We start from the raw sequence: 14,529 nt of genomic DNA, 5'->3' as shown, positions 1-14,529 counted from the left end.
CTGTATCAATTTTTTTTGTATTTTAAAATATATATTATAGTATTTAAAAAAATCAAAATAAAAAAATGATAAAAATATAAATGATAGTTAATTTTTTTTTGTCAAATGAGTTGTTGAAAAGGTTTTTTCCCATCGTGTTTGATATAACACCTTTGCCTATTGATTTGTTTAGTGGCCTTCTATAAATAAACATAGTGCTAGAAAATAATATAATTATTATTCACTTCACTCACTAAACATACTTTGTAACCATGTCAGCTCAGGCTATTGTGTTCTTTGAGCAGGAGAAAGATATAAACCTTTGCAAAGATTCATATTGGAAATTTAGAACACTTGTTGCAATCATCAACACGAATTTTTGATAGTTACCTGGTCCAATTAGAAAAGTAAAAAATAAAATAAAATTTTGTTGTCCATACATAACCCTAAGCTATTTATGGCTTAGATGATACTTATCTATATACTTCACTCTCGTGATTTAGTGACGTGAAATTGACTCCAGCCACGTGATTTAGTGACGTGAAATTCACGTGGTTAGAAAGGAGAGTTGCGACGTGAACATCACGTCACTAACCAAAATTTTCAAATGGTGGAATTGTAACATTTTCAAAAAAAAAATAGTTGTGACATGTATTTTACGTCGCTAAGCAAAATTCTAAAATGAAAAAGAAAATGTTGGCTTATTGAATTAATTGGGCCGAGAACTTTATCTATTTGTGGCGTGATTTTTGTGTGGCAAGTTCGTTGCGTGATTTTCTGGTGGGCAAGTTTATCAGTTTGTGGCATGATTTTCACGTGATAAGTTTGCTCTTCTCCACAGGTCATCAATTTCCCAGAATCTTCTTTTACTTCATATCAGTTTGTGGCGTAATTTTCACGTGACAAGTTTCAGTATAATAAAATAATCAAATAATCAATCTCAGATTTACTCAAGGAGGGAATTTTAAATTTTTTAAAATGGAACAACGAAGTCTTTATCACATCGATACTTAAATTTCAAATTTTAAAAAATTTGAGGGAGAAATGTTGATCGGTACAATAAAGTTGACTGGCATGCTTTTAAACTGCCTCATGAAAACCACGTCGCACCCAACAATATTACTTTATTAGCAATGTGATTATCATGACAATGCTTGCCACGTGAAAGTAGTGCCACAACCAACAATATTATTTTAATAGCGACATGATTATCATATGACACTTCATGGTCTATTTATTAGTCCAACTGCATAGCTCCCCCATACATTTCTTATTATAATTTCTTCAACAAAAAATTTCATTTTCTCCCCCACTTCTTTCTCATCATTTTTCTCCTCTCCACCATTTTTCTTCCATCCGTTTTTTCAAAGCTTAATTTTACCAGGCTTTCACTTATAGGTATTATTTAATAATTTTATTCATATTAAATTTTATTTTTGATATTTCTATAATTTTAGTTTTCTTTTATTTATTGATAAAGTCTAAAGAAGTTGATCATGATTTAACAAGCTTTGTTGATTTATTAAAGTTTCTCCAGTTTTGTTTAATTTCTTCATGAAAAGGTATATATTATCTTTGATTTTCATATATAAATATATATTAAATTGTAGGTTGTTTGATATTTTTTGTATATATTGTTGAAAAATATTGATTTTAAGTATTATATTGTTGATATTTAAATGATAATTAATTTTTTAATAATCATATATTGCTTTATATAAAAAATGATGCAAAACTATAAAAATTATCTAATTTGACAATTTTTTAAAAATGTTCTTAAATGACATTCTTTTTCATAAAAATATTTTTTTTGTTTGTAAAAACAATTGTTTATTTTAATATCGATATTTAAAAAAAATCTAAAAAATGACAATATTTGTTTTACTCGTATGTTTTTTTAAACCAATTGAAAGTTAGTAATTCATTTCTAAAAGAATTATCTTTTTTTTACAAGTGTTTATGCGTATAAATCCATAAAAATATTTTTTTAAAAATATTGTTGACTTTTACTTTTAAACATTAAGTTTTGTATATTATAAAATAGTTTTAAATTAAAATTTTTAAAAAATATATTCATATTTATAATTATTATTTAATCATTTTTATTTTTTATTAATTATTAAATTTTTTTAACTAAAAAGTTATTTTGTGGCGGGATTTCCATGACAAAAATCTGACGCACATTCCTACCTGCGAATTTTACGTGGCAAAGTTTTGGCCTATATTTCGTTTAGGGGTGTGAAAATTACGTGACAAAATCATGTAGTAAATCTCACCTATATTTCGTTTAGTGGTGTAAAAATTACGTGACAAATCTATCACTTGCTCTACGCCTCCGAACATACCTGTAAACCATGTAAATGTTGTGGCACAAAATTTATAAGATAAAGTGTTGCGACGCGAATTTTACGTGGCAAATTTGTAACATGATTTTCATGTCGCAACTGAATTGCCACAAACGATACTGTCGTGTGATAAGAAAACGTTGCTAAATAAAGGGTTGTTGCGTGATTTAGGTGGTTGTGGCGTAAAACTCATATTTTTTGAAGTGATAAATGAGATCGTATACAATATAATTTAAAGCTTGGAGAAGTAAAAAATGGAGTTAAATCTCCACTTATTTTATGTGTTATCGTTGATTATTTTATTAAGATTTTGATTAAACTTTAATTAATGTAACACTATTTTATATTTATCGCTTGTTGTGTTGTGACTTGAAGTTTTTAATTTCGAATATATTATGTAGTTCTGACAGGAAAGAAATTACATTAGACTGACTAATAATTTAATATAAGATGAACTAAAAGACATAATTATTTAGAAATGTCTATAACACACTATTACAAAAAATAAATTTAACCTCGGTGCGAAAGGAATTTAATAGGTGAGATAACGAACAACGTCATGAAAGAATGGTAGTGTTTGTGTTCTTATTGGTGTGGAGGATTTCTTGTGGATTGATGTGTTGCAAATATTTTGAGCGTTGATACTTTATGAATATATGACACATATGAGTTCTATGTTACTTTATAAATGCATAGCCCTTAGTTGCTGATTAAATGCAGGGAAATGTTATTTTCTTTTTAATTAAAAAATATAATAAAAAGAAACTTACCCCTCATTTACTTACAAAACCGAAAGAATACATCATTTAATTTACCAATAAAAAATAAAAATAAAATAAATGAACCATTTTCCCCTCAATTTTGACATTTAATCGACGGGTTAAATAAGACTGAGTTTATTATATCTGATATGGATTGTCTATTTCATTAAATCCTAAATGAATATATTACTTCTCAAAATTGGTTAGAAAATTAATTAGATGAACAATTATGTTATATATATGAAGAACAACTTACACTAATATATGATTTTCTAACATCCTCTAACTCATCATTCACCCACGCTTTTTAATTGTTAAAATCTCTTTAATGTTTCGAGTTTTTCATTGAACACCTCATATTCTATAAATTCATTCTTAAAAGCATAAAATTTGATTTTTTGAAAATTGAACAAATATGGAAGAAAGTTGAATGAAAACTAGAAGTACTGGAGAAATTTTATAAATAAAAAAATATGAGATAAATAATGAGTTGTAGAATGCTAAAAAAGTATTAATCAGTGTAAGATATGTTTCAAATACAACATAATTTTTAATATGATAATTTTCAAAATCAATTTAATAGGTTATATGTTCAAAAAAGGGTTAATGAAACAAACAATCAACATTAGATATAATAACCTCAACTCAACGGAACAAGATCATATCTGCTAAAAATATAACATGAATATGAATATGAATATCAATTCTCAAAAGCAACAACAACAACAACATCAAAATTAGAATTGATGCTTGACGTATAAGATCTCTGAACAAGAAGTGAAATAAAATGTTTTGGACATGAATAATGTTTTAAATGAAAGGATGTCCAAATAGTATTTGTATTAAAATCGAAATAGTATTTGTATTAAAATCCTTTCTATGAACTAAGTTTATAGGTTATAGAAATGTCTCAACAAAATGTTTTCTTACTTTATATATTCATCTATGAACTATGTTTTTGTAAATAGTTAATTGTATTATTTTTTTTAAACAAAACATATATCATATTGATTTAAATAATTTATATATATTGAGTAGACGGATATAATTAATTTTATCTTTCAAGAATATATTAATAATCATGAAATAAATGAAAAGATTTCAAGAAAATATGTAAACTATTTTTTAAAGTTTATAAATTAGTTTTTATTGAAGTTATAATTAGTTGTTAAATTAATAGATTTTTATAGTTATTGGATGTTGAACTCATGACATTTAATATGAAATGTAAATTTTTTGAAAAATAAAGAAGAGTTTTTAGAGGTGCCACATATGAATATATTTGATGTTACATAAATTTTTAATGATGTGGCAAAATTAAAACTATGTAATATAAAATGTTGGGGTCTGTTTTAATATAAATAATAGATTGTAGTTATGTTTCATTAAAGTACTACATCAACATAGAGAAAACTAATATAATCATAACCTAATGTACAATTATTAGTTTGCATCTGATAAAAGTTTTCAATTTATATTCAATTAATTGTCCAGTTACTATCTCATATTTTACCATTCAATTAAGAGTATGATATCGATCCAATGTTATTCCATCGAAATTTATCAAAACCATTTATTATGGCATTGCTTCTTAAATCCTCATCCCTAGTTTTTAATTCTGTGAAGGACTGAAACCATTCAAACAAATATAAAAGCACCAAAACTACACACAATTCATGTTCGAATGACCAAAAATATAATTAAACTTTAATAGAATCACAATACTTTCTAAGACAGCAAATAATTCTTCAAGAGCATAGCTAGGTTTGAGAATATTATGAAACAAATCACTACACTTAGTATTATTATTTATCATCCGAATGATGAGAGCATAATTAAGGAAACAAATCCAATTTAGAATATTGATGAGACATTTTGCCTTACCCTTATTTTCATTTTGCATAGTTAGAGGGATTAATTAGTCTTCAACTTTGGAGGAATTCGCCTTGTTCTTGTTTCTGGAAGACCAATGAATAATTCAGTTTCAACATCTGAACTTGGACTACTTTGATCTGCAAAAACTTCAGCCTCAGCAACATTTTCTATGTCATCTTTTTTTTCTGCCTGTGATGTATAGTTATCATACTGCATACAAAATATAGATTTTCAGTATTCCATAACCGAAAGATTTAGACTTTTCACATCGCCAAATTTCTGCGTTATTCAGAGGGAATTAATTCCAGATAGAAAGTGAATTCACCTTCTCAGAGAGCATGACATTTTCAGCAATTAGGGTTTTTTCCTGAATTGTATTTAAAACAACTTAGTTAGAATTTTACATTTCCAGTTAAAAATAAAAACAGTTGTAAAAAGGAGAATTTACCTTTTCTTTTAGCTGATCAATTTGTTCTCTGAAAACCTGAGTCTGAAAAATAAACAGTTTAGATGTATAAATATCTATTAATTTTGTAATTAGGAATACCTTTTGATCATGCTAACCTTTTTTGCTCGAATTTTGGTTATACTCTTCTCCAACTGTTGCTCTATCTTCTGCAGTTCTTCAATGGAACAAGTTCCTAAACCTTCTCCTAAGAGTTTACTGCAAACGACAAACGCGACAAGTTTTCATCTTAGACATTGATTATTGTAAAATTATTTGTTAACTTGAATAGAAATTTGGGATGTTTAACCGTTTTGAAGTCTCAAGAAGATCAATCTTTTTCATCATGTTTTCTGCTTCTTCCTTCAAATGCTGAAATAATATATATAACACAATTTCATTCAGACTTCAAGTCTTTTATTTAGCTGAAATTGAGTGTCTAAAAATAGAATATTCTATATTAATTGTAATAAAAATTGAATATAAGCAAATGAATAAAACATAAAGTAAGCTTTTCTTTAAAGAAAAAAAAAATACAAATAAGCTCTAATAAATCAATACCTAAAATTCATGCCCTAATAACTCAAAAGATTAATTGCTACGATTAACTGACAGTATAAAATTTCGTTACAGTATCAGTGTATACTAATAAAATTCATACATCAATACCTTAAATTATGTCAAAAACATATTAAAATTAAAAATAATGCATATGAAGACAGTCACATTAAGTGGTATATGTAATTAAGCAAACCTGAGTATTTTCAGCAGATTCAGATGTTTTAGGAGTATTATTAATCCTTGTATGACTGCGGTATCGTTCAATTGTTTCTAAAATGCTGTAACAATAAAGCTAATGTTACTGTTGAATTCAATGTCCAAATGTATTAAGAGGCATTTGCTAATTTGGAGTTATGGAAACATAGCAATTCTGTAAAATAAAATATCAATAGAATAAGTAAAATGAAGAGAAAATTGAAAAGTCGAAGACATGCTCATTGCAGTTCTTCAATTTAAAATATACAAAGAGAATGAAATTTTTTATAATTTATAGATAGAAATGATTAATGCTCTAATTAGATTTCATTTTCGGGGAGATTATAGAATAAGGCATTCATTTTTATTCCCTCGTGTCATTTGAGAAGCAATCCCAATTTGCGTCTGTATGAGATTATGATACTATAAAATCATTATGTAAGCCCTGCAACTCCACATAGAATGAATATACATCATGGTGTCAAATCGGTCTAAAGAAGAATGGGAGTTTCAACATTAAAAGGTATGTTTTTTATTATGAAGTATGTAGGATATATTATTTAAAATTTTATTATCAATGTACAAGTGCAATTGTATCGTGGTAGAAAATAAAGTTCATGATATTGGTATGACCAGACTTAAAATGTCTGATGATCATGAGTTTCTTCTTCATAATGTGAGGTATGTTCTAGAGCTCAGGCAAAATCTGTTATCCATATGCAGATTTGATGATCTAGACTATTGCATTAGAGTTGAACATACAATGTTGAGTACTTCACAAAGTGAAGTAATAATAGCTAAATGGTATAAAATATGTGGCTTATATATTTTAGAAGGTTCCAGTACCGGTGTTCATTCAACATTAGCTAGTGAAGACTTTATGAAAAGAACAAGCTATGAGATTTGAAGTCAAAGCATTGTAGATGCCCGATGGTTGATTCAGAGCACTTCAGCGAGTTTTGAAGAATACAAGGGATAAAAACACAGTTCACCATTGCGTTACTATGGTGTTTTTGGGGTGAGGTTGGTGTTAAAATAGCTTACATGATCGACATTTATTCCTTTATAAGAATGGACTTCCAAACATTTACGGAGGTCCAGAGTAGGAAGACGGTAACCTACCCTTTTCAAAAGGTTGTCAAGAATTTGGTTATTGATCAAATTAAGGAAATTCATCTTGATGGTAAAATTATGGATTGTATTTACATTGGTTATCCAAGAGAGAGGAAGGATTATGAGTTGTTGGGTGTGAAACCGGAAGGATCGAAGTTCATCAATCACATATGTATTAATTTCAATAAGTCCCATCAGGGGAAGAAGAGTAAATACATGGGGATGAAGCTTTTAGAAACTATGGAGGAGAAACTTTTACCTTTGGTGTTATGATTTAGATGGGGTTGAAGGGATGCAAAACTCAAAAACAGGATCTTCAGTTAGGTATTCAAAAGAAGCTGGAGTCAAAGATTGTTGAAGAAACATACTTGTGGGCTTGTTAGACTACTAAAGTAGAAAAAGGTGGTCGGAAGCAAGTGGCAAGATCACAAGGTTCAAGTTAGGCTTGACAGCTTTGATAAAAACTATTCAATAGATGTTGAATTGTCAGAGAACAGCAAGATAGTTGATGAGTAAATTGACATCACCGCGTTCAAGTCAAGGTTAAGATTGTTGAAATATGCCTTAAATTCTCAAGTGATAAAAAGAAAAAAACATATTTTAAAGTATAGTAAATTAGAAAGTTGCTCTCCCCTTAGGTAGATTGTTTGAGCAAACAAGATCAATAAAATATTGTGTTTCTTATCTTTTATCTTCTTCCGCCAAATTGAATTGTTGTAATATTGAGCATAATATATTTTTTGTTTAAGATCATTTATTTTGATTGTTATTGTTATATTCTCCCACACATCAAATTTTTTCGGTGCGATTAAACATTTCAATTTCACAACCCCGATCACTTGTGTGAATTGTAAGGACTTATTAATTAGATATAATGAATGAATATCAAATTTAATTAAGAATTTTTGGGACTATTTATGGTTATATATCTTTACTGGATTCTTAAGAGATATTTTAGGATTTCTATCCCTTATACTTACTTTAATGCAATTTTCCTTATTAAAAAAATGTGTTATACATGCAATAAAGCCATGGATCGTCAAGAGAATTAGAAGATATCAAATAATATATACACGAGTATCAATTTTATTTTATTTTTATTTCTATTTTTATTTTTATTTTTATATTTTGCGATAAATGTTTCATATTAAGATCTTATTTTATAGTTATGTAACATATTATACAAAATTATTGGTTTTAATTTTCATAAATTATATATTACATGGTTTTAGAAGCATTTGTTTAGAATGACTATCTCTTTGAGCTTGTGATTAATGACTTGCATTTGCGAAAAATAAATCATTATTAACAAACATATGCAAAATATGTACTTAAAAAATAGGGTTAAATAAGTTTTTGGTCCCTATAAATATTGCAGTTTTATTTTTAGTTTCTAGTGAGTTTTGGCAACGTTTTTTTTTTTTGTAAAAACCGTTGCCTAAAGGTAGGGAGGGACTAAAAATGAAAACTACAATATTTATAGGGAATTTATTTAACCCTAAAAAATACTATAAAACATATGTACATGTCATTGAAAAAAAAAGAACAATACAACTCACGTTTTTCTTGGTGCTAAATTATTTTTATAAGTAATTCCATTATTAGAGTATTAGGAATACTCAATCCAAAAATATAAAAATCAACTCAAATTTAAATACATCAAAGGAATTTTACTTAAATTGTAAAAAAGTGAACATACTCTAGTTTTAATGCATAAAGAATGCCATAACTGTGAAAATAATTTGTGTTAAAAATTCCATCTCCTATATCCGCAATTTCACCTCTAAAGAGAATATTGTTTCTCATGAACCAAATACTCTAAAAGACAAGAAATTTGTTGTCGGGAACCCGCCCCTTGTTGAGTTCCAATAAACGATAAATCTCGCCACCAAAGAGAAGAATTCTTCTTTTTAGTGCTACAATCCAGACCTACCATCTTTGCTTATATGTTTCTATATCTCTGATTAATGATGTCAAACCAAATTGCACTGTGATCCACTAAAAATCGCCATTTTCATTTACCAATCAAAGCCAAATTAAAAGTTTCAATGTCTCTAATGCCTAGACCACCCTCCTTTTTATCCCTGCAAACATCTTTCTAGTTGACCTAACAAACTCCTTTTTTATTTGCAAAATCATTCTATAAAATATCCCTCCGAGTTTTAATCAAACAATTCACTACATGTTTTGGAGCCTTAAACAATGAAAAGAAATGTATACGGATTTTACTTAAAATAGAATTTAAGAGGGCAACCCTACCATTAAACAATAAGAGTCTTCCTATCCAAATCGACAACTTTCTTTTAAAAGAGTCCACAATTGGTTTTCAAGTAGTGACCCTCCTATGATTCGAGCCTACCAGATTACAGAAGAACATGAAGGGAATTGAATTCAAACCACAAAAGAGAAGTTGAGAAGCACCTTGCAAGAAGTCTTCTGATAAGTTCACTCCATACAATTTACTCTTGAAGAAATTCACACAGAGATCGGAAACCAACTCAAACGCTCTTAGAAGAATCTTGACGCCCCAAATGTTTCTCCATGAACCACTACCCACAATAATTGTCATTGGCAAACAGTAAAATATTGTAATCCATTGTCTTATTGACACTAAAACCTGAAAAATAGACTAGCATCAATCACCTTAAACATCAATTCGGCTAAGCCCTCTACCACGATGGTATGGAGAGACAGAGAGAGTGGGTGTCCTTGCCTCAACCCTTTTTCCACGCCAAACTCTTTAGTAGGATTTTTGTTCACAAAAATTGAAAATCTACTTATCATCACACAAGCTTGCACCCATAGAATCCATTTCACCTTAAACCCCATCCTTCTCATCATGTAAAACAGAAAATTCTAATTAACATTCTCGTATGACTTTTCGAAGTCAACCTCAAACATCAAACAATATTTCTTACTGCTTTTCACTAGATCAATAATTTCATTTACCTCCACCACACCATCTAGAATTTGTCTTCCCGTAATAAAGGCCGCTTGATAACTAAAAATTAACTTACCACCACTCTTTTTAATCCAGTGGTCAGCAGTTTAGACTGTTAAATGTTAAAGTGTAATTATATTCTTGTATAAAAAACTTATCAGTTAAATTATTTAAGTTACCTGACATGTAACTAACATACTAACAAAGTTGGTTATGATATTTTTGAGTCTCATTAGTGTTTGAAATTCTGATTCATATGTTATATAAGTAATTATTGAGATTATAAATGAACATAATTGAAGTGCATAACCACATTGAATGTGTTCTATAAGTACATCTAAAATAAAGTAAAAAGGTAGGAGTTTAGAGTTGAATCTTGATGAGAATATATTGTAATGGATAAATCGTTTGTCTCTTCATCCTGTGTCCGCACACTAGTCGATACCCCTTCATACATATCTTAGATATCTCGAACATATGAAATTCTCTATTTTATTAGTCTCTATTCAATCATTATATCTCATAACTTCATGGTATGACTCATAAGTTTATTATCTATATAATTTGTACAATTTTGTATATTCCTCTTGTTCTTATAGGTTAGAACTAAAGAACTTCTTCTCCCTTCATCCTAAATATGCTTTGATCTTATAATTTCATTAAAGAGTTTTATGAGTCACTCAATACTTCTATCTCCAAGAACTTTTCAAACTTCAATATAGGTGTGTTGTTTGGCCCAACCGTCAACTGTTAAGCATCCTTTTCAACGCTTATTTTATCTCTTGTTTCTGAATTCGACGATACTAATTATAATTTTTTGACCAAATACTAATTATAATTTTAATCCTCTTCTCTAATGTCTAGTCAGCTAGAGTCCAAAGAGAAATCTTATCATTCATTAAATAAATTCTTGAAATATGTCTTCCGCATATCCTTCATATCTTTTTTCTAACCAAGACTTTGCGTTCGTCATCTTTAACACACTTCACTTTTTCCTAACCAAGACTTTGCATTCGTCATCTTTAACACACTTCACTTGATCCGAATCTCTTGCATTTCTTTCTCTTTTTGTAGCAAGCTTATATGTAGAATTTCATCCCTCTTTGAATTCTAAAAATTGGTACAATTCGTCAAAAGTTTGGGTTATTACTTCACTCACTATCTTCTTATTTTCGATCTTAACTTTCTTATACTTTTCCCAAGTTTCAACATTTTTATACTTATTCCATATTTTTAAACATCCCTTTTTATTTTAACTTTACTCTAAACACTTTCATTCCACTACCAAGATCCAAAGACCTCTCCATTCAATTTCTTTTAAAGGTCTCTTTTGTTTAAGAATGTACTAATTTATGTACTAAATTATATTTTTATGTTCAAAAAGTTCGTTATCCTCTTGGATACAGTCCGTATACTAAAGACAAGACAATCTTAATTAATTGTATTGCATTATTACTATGCAAATAATTATAAGAATTGAATTCAAAGTCACATTTTGAAAGAATTCAAATCCATTTTCTTCAAACTAACAAATGTTAGTTATATATTCTAGGTGTTTGTATATATTTGTCATGATAGCTTCACCAATATATATAAGAACTGTAACTATGTAACAGTTTGATCTCTCACTTCATTTCAATATAATAATAAGTCAGTACTCATAACATATGACACAACAACATGTGTTGGTTATGGTTGGGGTGCTAGGGTAATATTTAATATAAAAGAGTTAAAATTAATTATTCTTTAATATTTTAAGGTTGTTTTAATTTTTTTTTAGGGTTTGTCCTCATAAATTAAAGAACCCTTGTATGAAAAGGAGTGACATGTAAAATAATAACCAGATGCAATCAGATACAAATTGAGAAAAAAAATAGTTAATAAATAAAATATAAAACAAGTACAAGAGACATACATACCTTGAACTTGCAAATTCATAGAGTCTCCCTCTTGGTGAAAAAACAATAAGAGCAACTTCAGCATCACATAAAATTGATAACTCAAAAGCTTTCTTCATCAAACCATTTCTTCTCTTTGAAAATGTTACTTGCCTACTTGTTGCGTTCTCTATACGCTTCATCTGTGTCTTTCCTCTCACCATCTTTGCTGAAATCACAACAAAAAGTGGTATGAAAATTATAGAAAGAAAAGGGGATGAAAATAACAAGAGATTTCTCACCAAGAAGGGAAAGAACAAAAGGAAGAGGGGAGAAAGTATAATATCTTTTAAGATCTAGAAAATCTGTGGGAGATGAAAAAAAATGCAAGAGATTTATTAGAATCACTTACCAACCAATGAAACCAAAAAAAAAAGTTTTCAACCAAAAAAGTGAGATAATTGTCAAAGCATTTTGATGAGAAATTAAATGGTGTAAAATAGCTTCCTAGGATAAGGGTCTATATAAACACCTAGGTTAAAGATTTATTTCTCATTTGAAAGAAGTGATTTTTCTCAACTTACCAGAAAGAAAAGCAACTTCAAAAGGAAACAGATTTGCACCAAATTAGCAAAATCAAAGAAAGTAGAGATGGGAATAAAGAGTTGAGTCTAAAAAAGGAAAAGAAGGTTAAAAAACAATAAGAGCAAAGGAATCAAAAGACAGGAGAAACTAAGCACCCCCAAAAGTAGTAAGGTATGTTCAAAGGAAAAGGGTTGGATTTGGATTTTACATTCTTTTTCAGGAAACACAGAGAGCTACCTTTCCTAATTAATCAGCCTCATTCCATCTAGCTACCCCACCAAATTAAGAAACAAATCATTTATTTTTGTATTAAAAAATTGAAACCTCATATTTTTCTTGTTTTGGTAAAATCAGACTCTACTGGCCCATAAAGAGAAATTTCTAGATTAAAGTCAATTGTATTTTGAAAATAATACTGCCAAATTTTCTACGAAAGGAAAAATAAATGTATGCATGTGTGTAAAGAAAGGACAGATTTAGGTTTTTTTAATAATTTATTTATTGGTGCAAGGACACATATAGGTTGTAGTGTTATTAATGAAAATTATATATATATATATATATATATATATATATATATATATATATATATATATATATATATATATATATATAAATATATATATATATATATATATATATATATATATATATATATATAGGGACGACTCAAGTGAGAACACTTGGTTATTATGAGAAATGAGAACAATGAATCACGACCATTAAATTTTGATTTTGTTGATTTTAATGAACTGGATTGATTTCTCTTTCTATGTTGATTTAAAATAAATATTAAGGATCCTAGAAAGAGAAAACAATTCAGTCCATTAAAATCAACAAAATCACAATTTAATGGTCGAGATTCATTGTTCTCATTTCTTATAATAACCAAGTGTTCTCACTTGAGTCGTCCCATATATATATATATATATATATATATATATATATATATATATATATATATATATATATATATATATATATATATATATATATATATATATATATATATATATAGGGACGACTCAAGTGAGAACACTTGGTTATTATGAGAAATGAGAACAATGAATCACGACCATTAACTTTTGATTTTGTTGATTTTAATGGACTGTATTGGTTTCTATTTCTATTTTGATTTAAAATAAATATTAAGGATCATAGAAAAAGAAACCAATCCAATCCATTAAAATCAAGAAAATCAAAATTTAATGGTCGTGATTCATTGTTCTCATTTCTCATAATAACCAAGTGTTCTCACTTGAGTCGTCCCCATATATATATATATATATATATATATATATATATATATATATATATATATATATATATATATATATATATATATATATATCCACACGAAACGTATCCTACGAGAATATCATTTTTTACGTGATAACATAAGATTGAATCTAAACCGTTAGATTTTAAAATAAATGATAGAGGAGAGATAAAAAAGAATGACACATAATCTTTACTATTACATTCTCATATGATACGATATATATATATATATATATATATATATATATATATATATATATATATATATATATATATATATATATATATGACATATCATATGAGAATGCCATGTTTATATAAGAATGTGAGAATGAATCTAAACCATTGGATTTTAAAATAAATGGTAGAAATTACGGGTGAATCTTTTTTTCTCTCTCCTACATTTTGAAATAAATGAGGTAGGAGAGAGAGAAAAAAGATTCACACATAATCTCCACCATTTATTTTAAAATCCAATGATTCAGATTCATTCTCACATTCTCATATAAATATGTCATTCTCATATGATATGCCCTCATATAGAGGACATATCACATATTAGTACTCCTCC

General features: G+C 27.9%; 1 protein-coding gene across 4 annotated transcripts; it reads right to left on the bottom strand.

Annotated features, from left to right (window-relative positions):
• Positions 1 to 4,524: 4,524 nt before the first annotated feature.
• On the bottom strand, positions 4,525 to 13,035 carry LOC131633086 (MADS-box protein SOC1-like). 4 transcript variants are annotated; one of them, XM_058903798.1, is made up of 9 exons: positions 12,677 to 12,902; positions 12,395 to 12,457; positions 12,135 to 12,321; positions 6,160 to 6,244; positions 5,716 to 5,777; positions 5,525 to 5,624; positions 5,409 to 5,450; positions 5,286 to 5,327; positions 4,525 to 5,170 (listed from the first exon to the last, which is right to left on the bottom strand). In XM_058903798.1, exons 3-9 carry the CDS (start codon positions 12,314 to 12,316, stop codon positions 5,000 to 5,002), a joined length of 684 nt encoding a protein of 227 aa, XP_058759781.1. In that variant the 5' UTR covers positions 12,317 to 12,321; positions 12,395 to 12,457; positions 12,677 to 12,902; the 3' UTR covers positions 4,525 to 4,999. The 4 variants fall into 4 exon arrangements, with proteins under 4 accessions (XP_058759781.1, XP_058759783.1, XP_058759782.1 ...); XM_058903800.1 differs by lacking the exons at positions 12,395 to 12,457; positions 12,677 to 12,902 and adding an exon at positions 12,915 to 13,035; XM_058903799.1 differs by lacking the exons at positions 12,395 to 12,457; positions 12,677 to 12,902 and adding an exon at positions 12,505 to 12,627.
• Between the last annotated feature and the right edge of the window lie 1,494 nt (positions 13,036 to 14,529).

The sequence above is a fragment of the Vicia villosa genome, unplaced genomic scaffold (assembly GCF_029867415.1).
Source record: "Vicia villosa cultivar HV-30 ecotype Madison, WI unplaced genomic scaffold, Vvil1.0 ctg.001069F_1_1, whole genome shotgun sequence".
NCBI lineage: Eukaryota > Viridiplantae > Streptophyta > Magnoliopsida > Fabales > Fabaceae > Vicia > Vicia villosa.
Note: the sequence above shows the minus strand (reverse complement) of the source record. Positions and strands in the feature narration are given on the sequence as shown.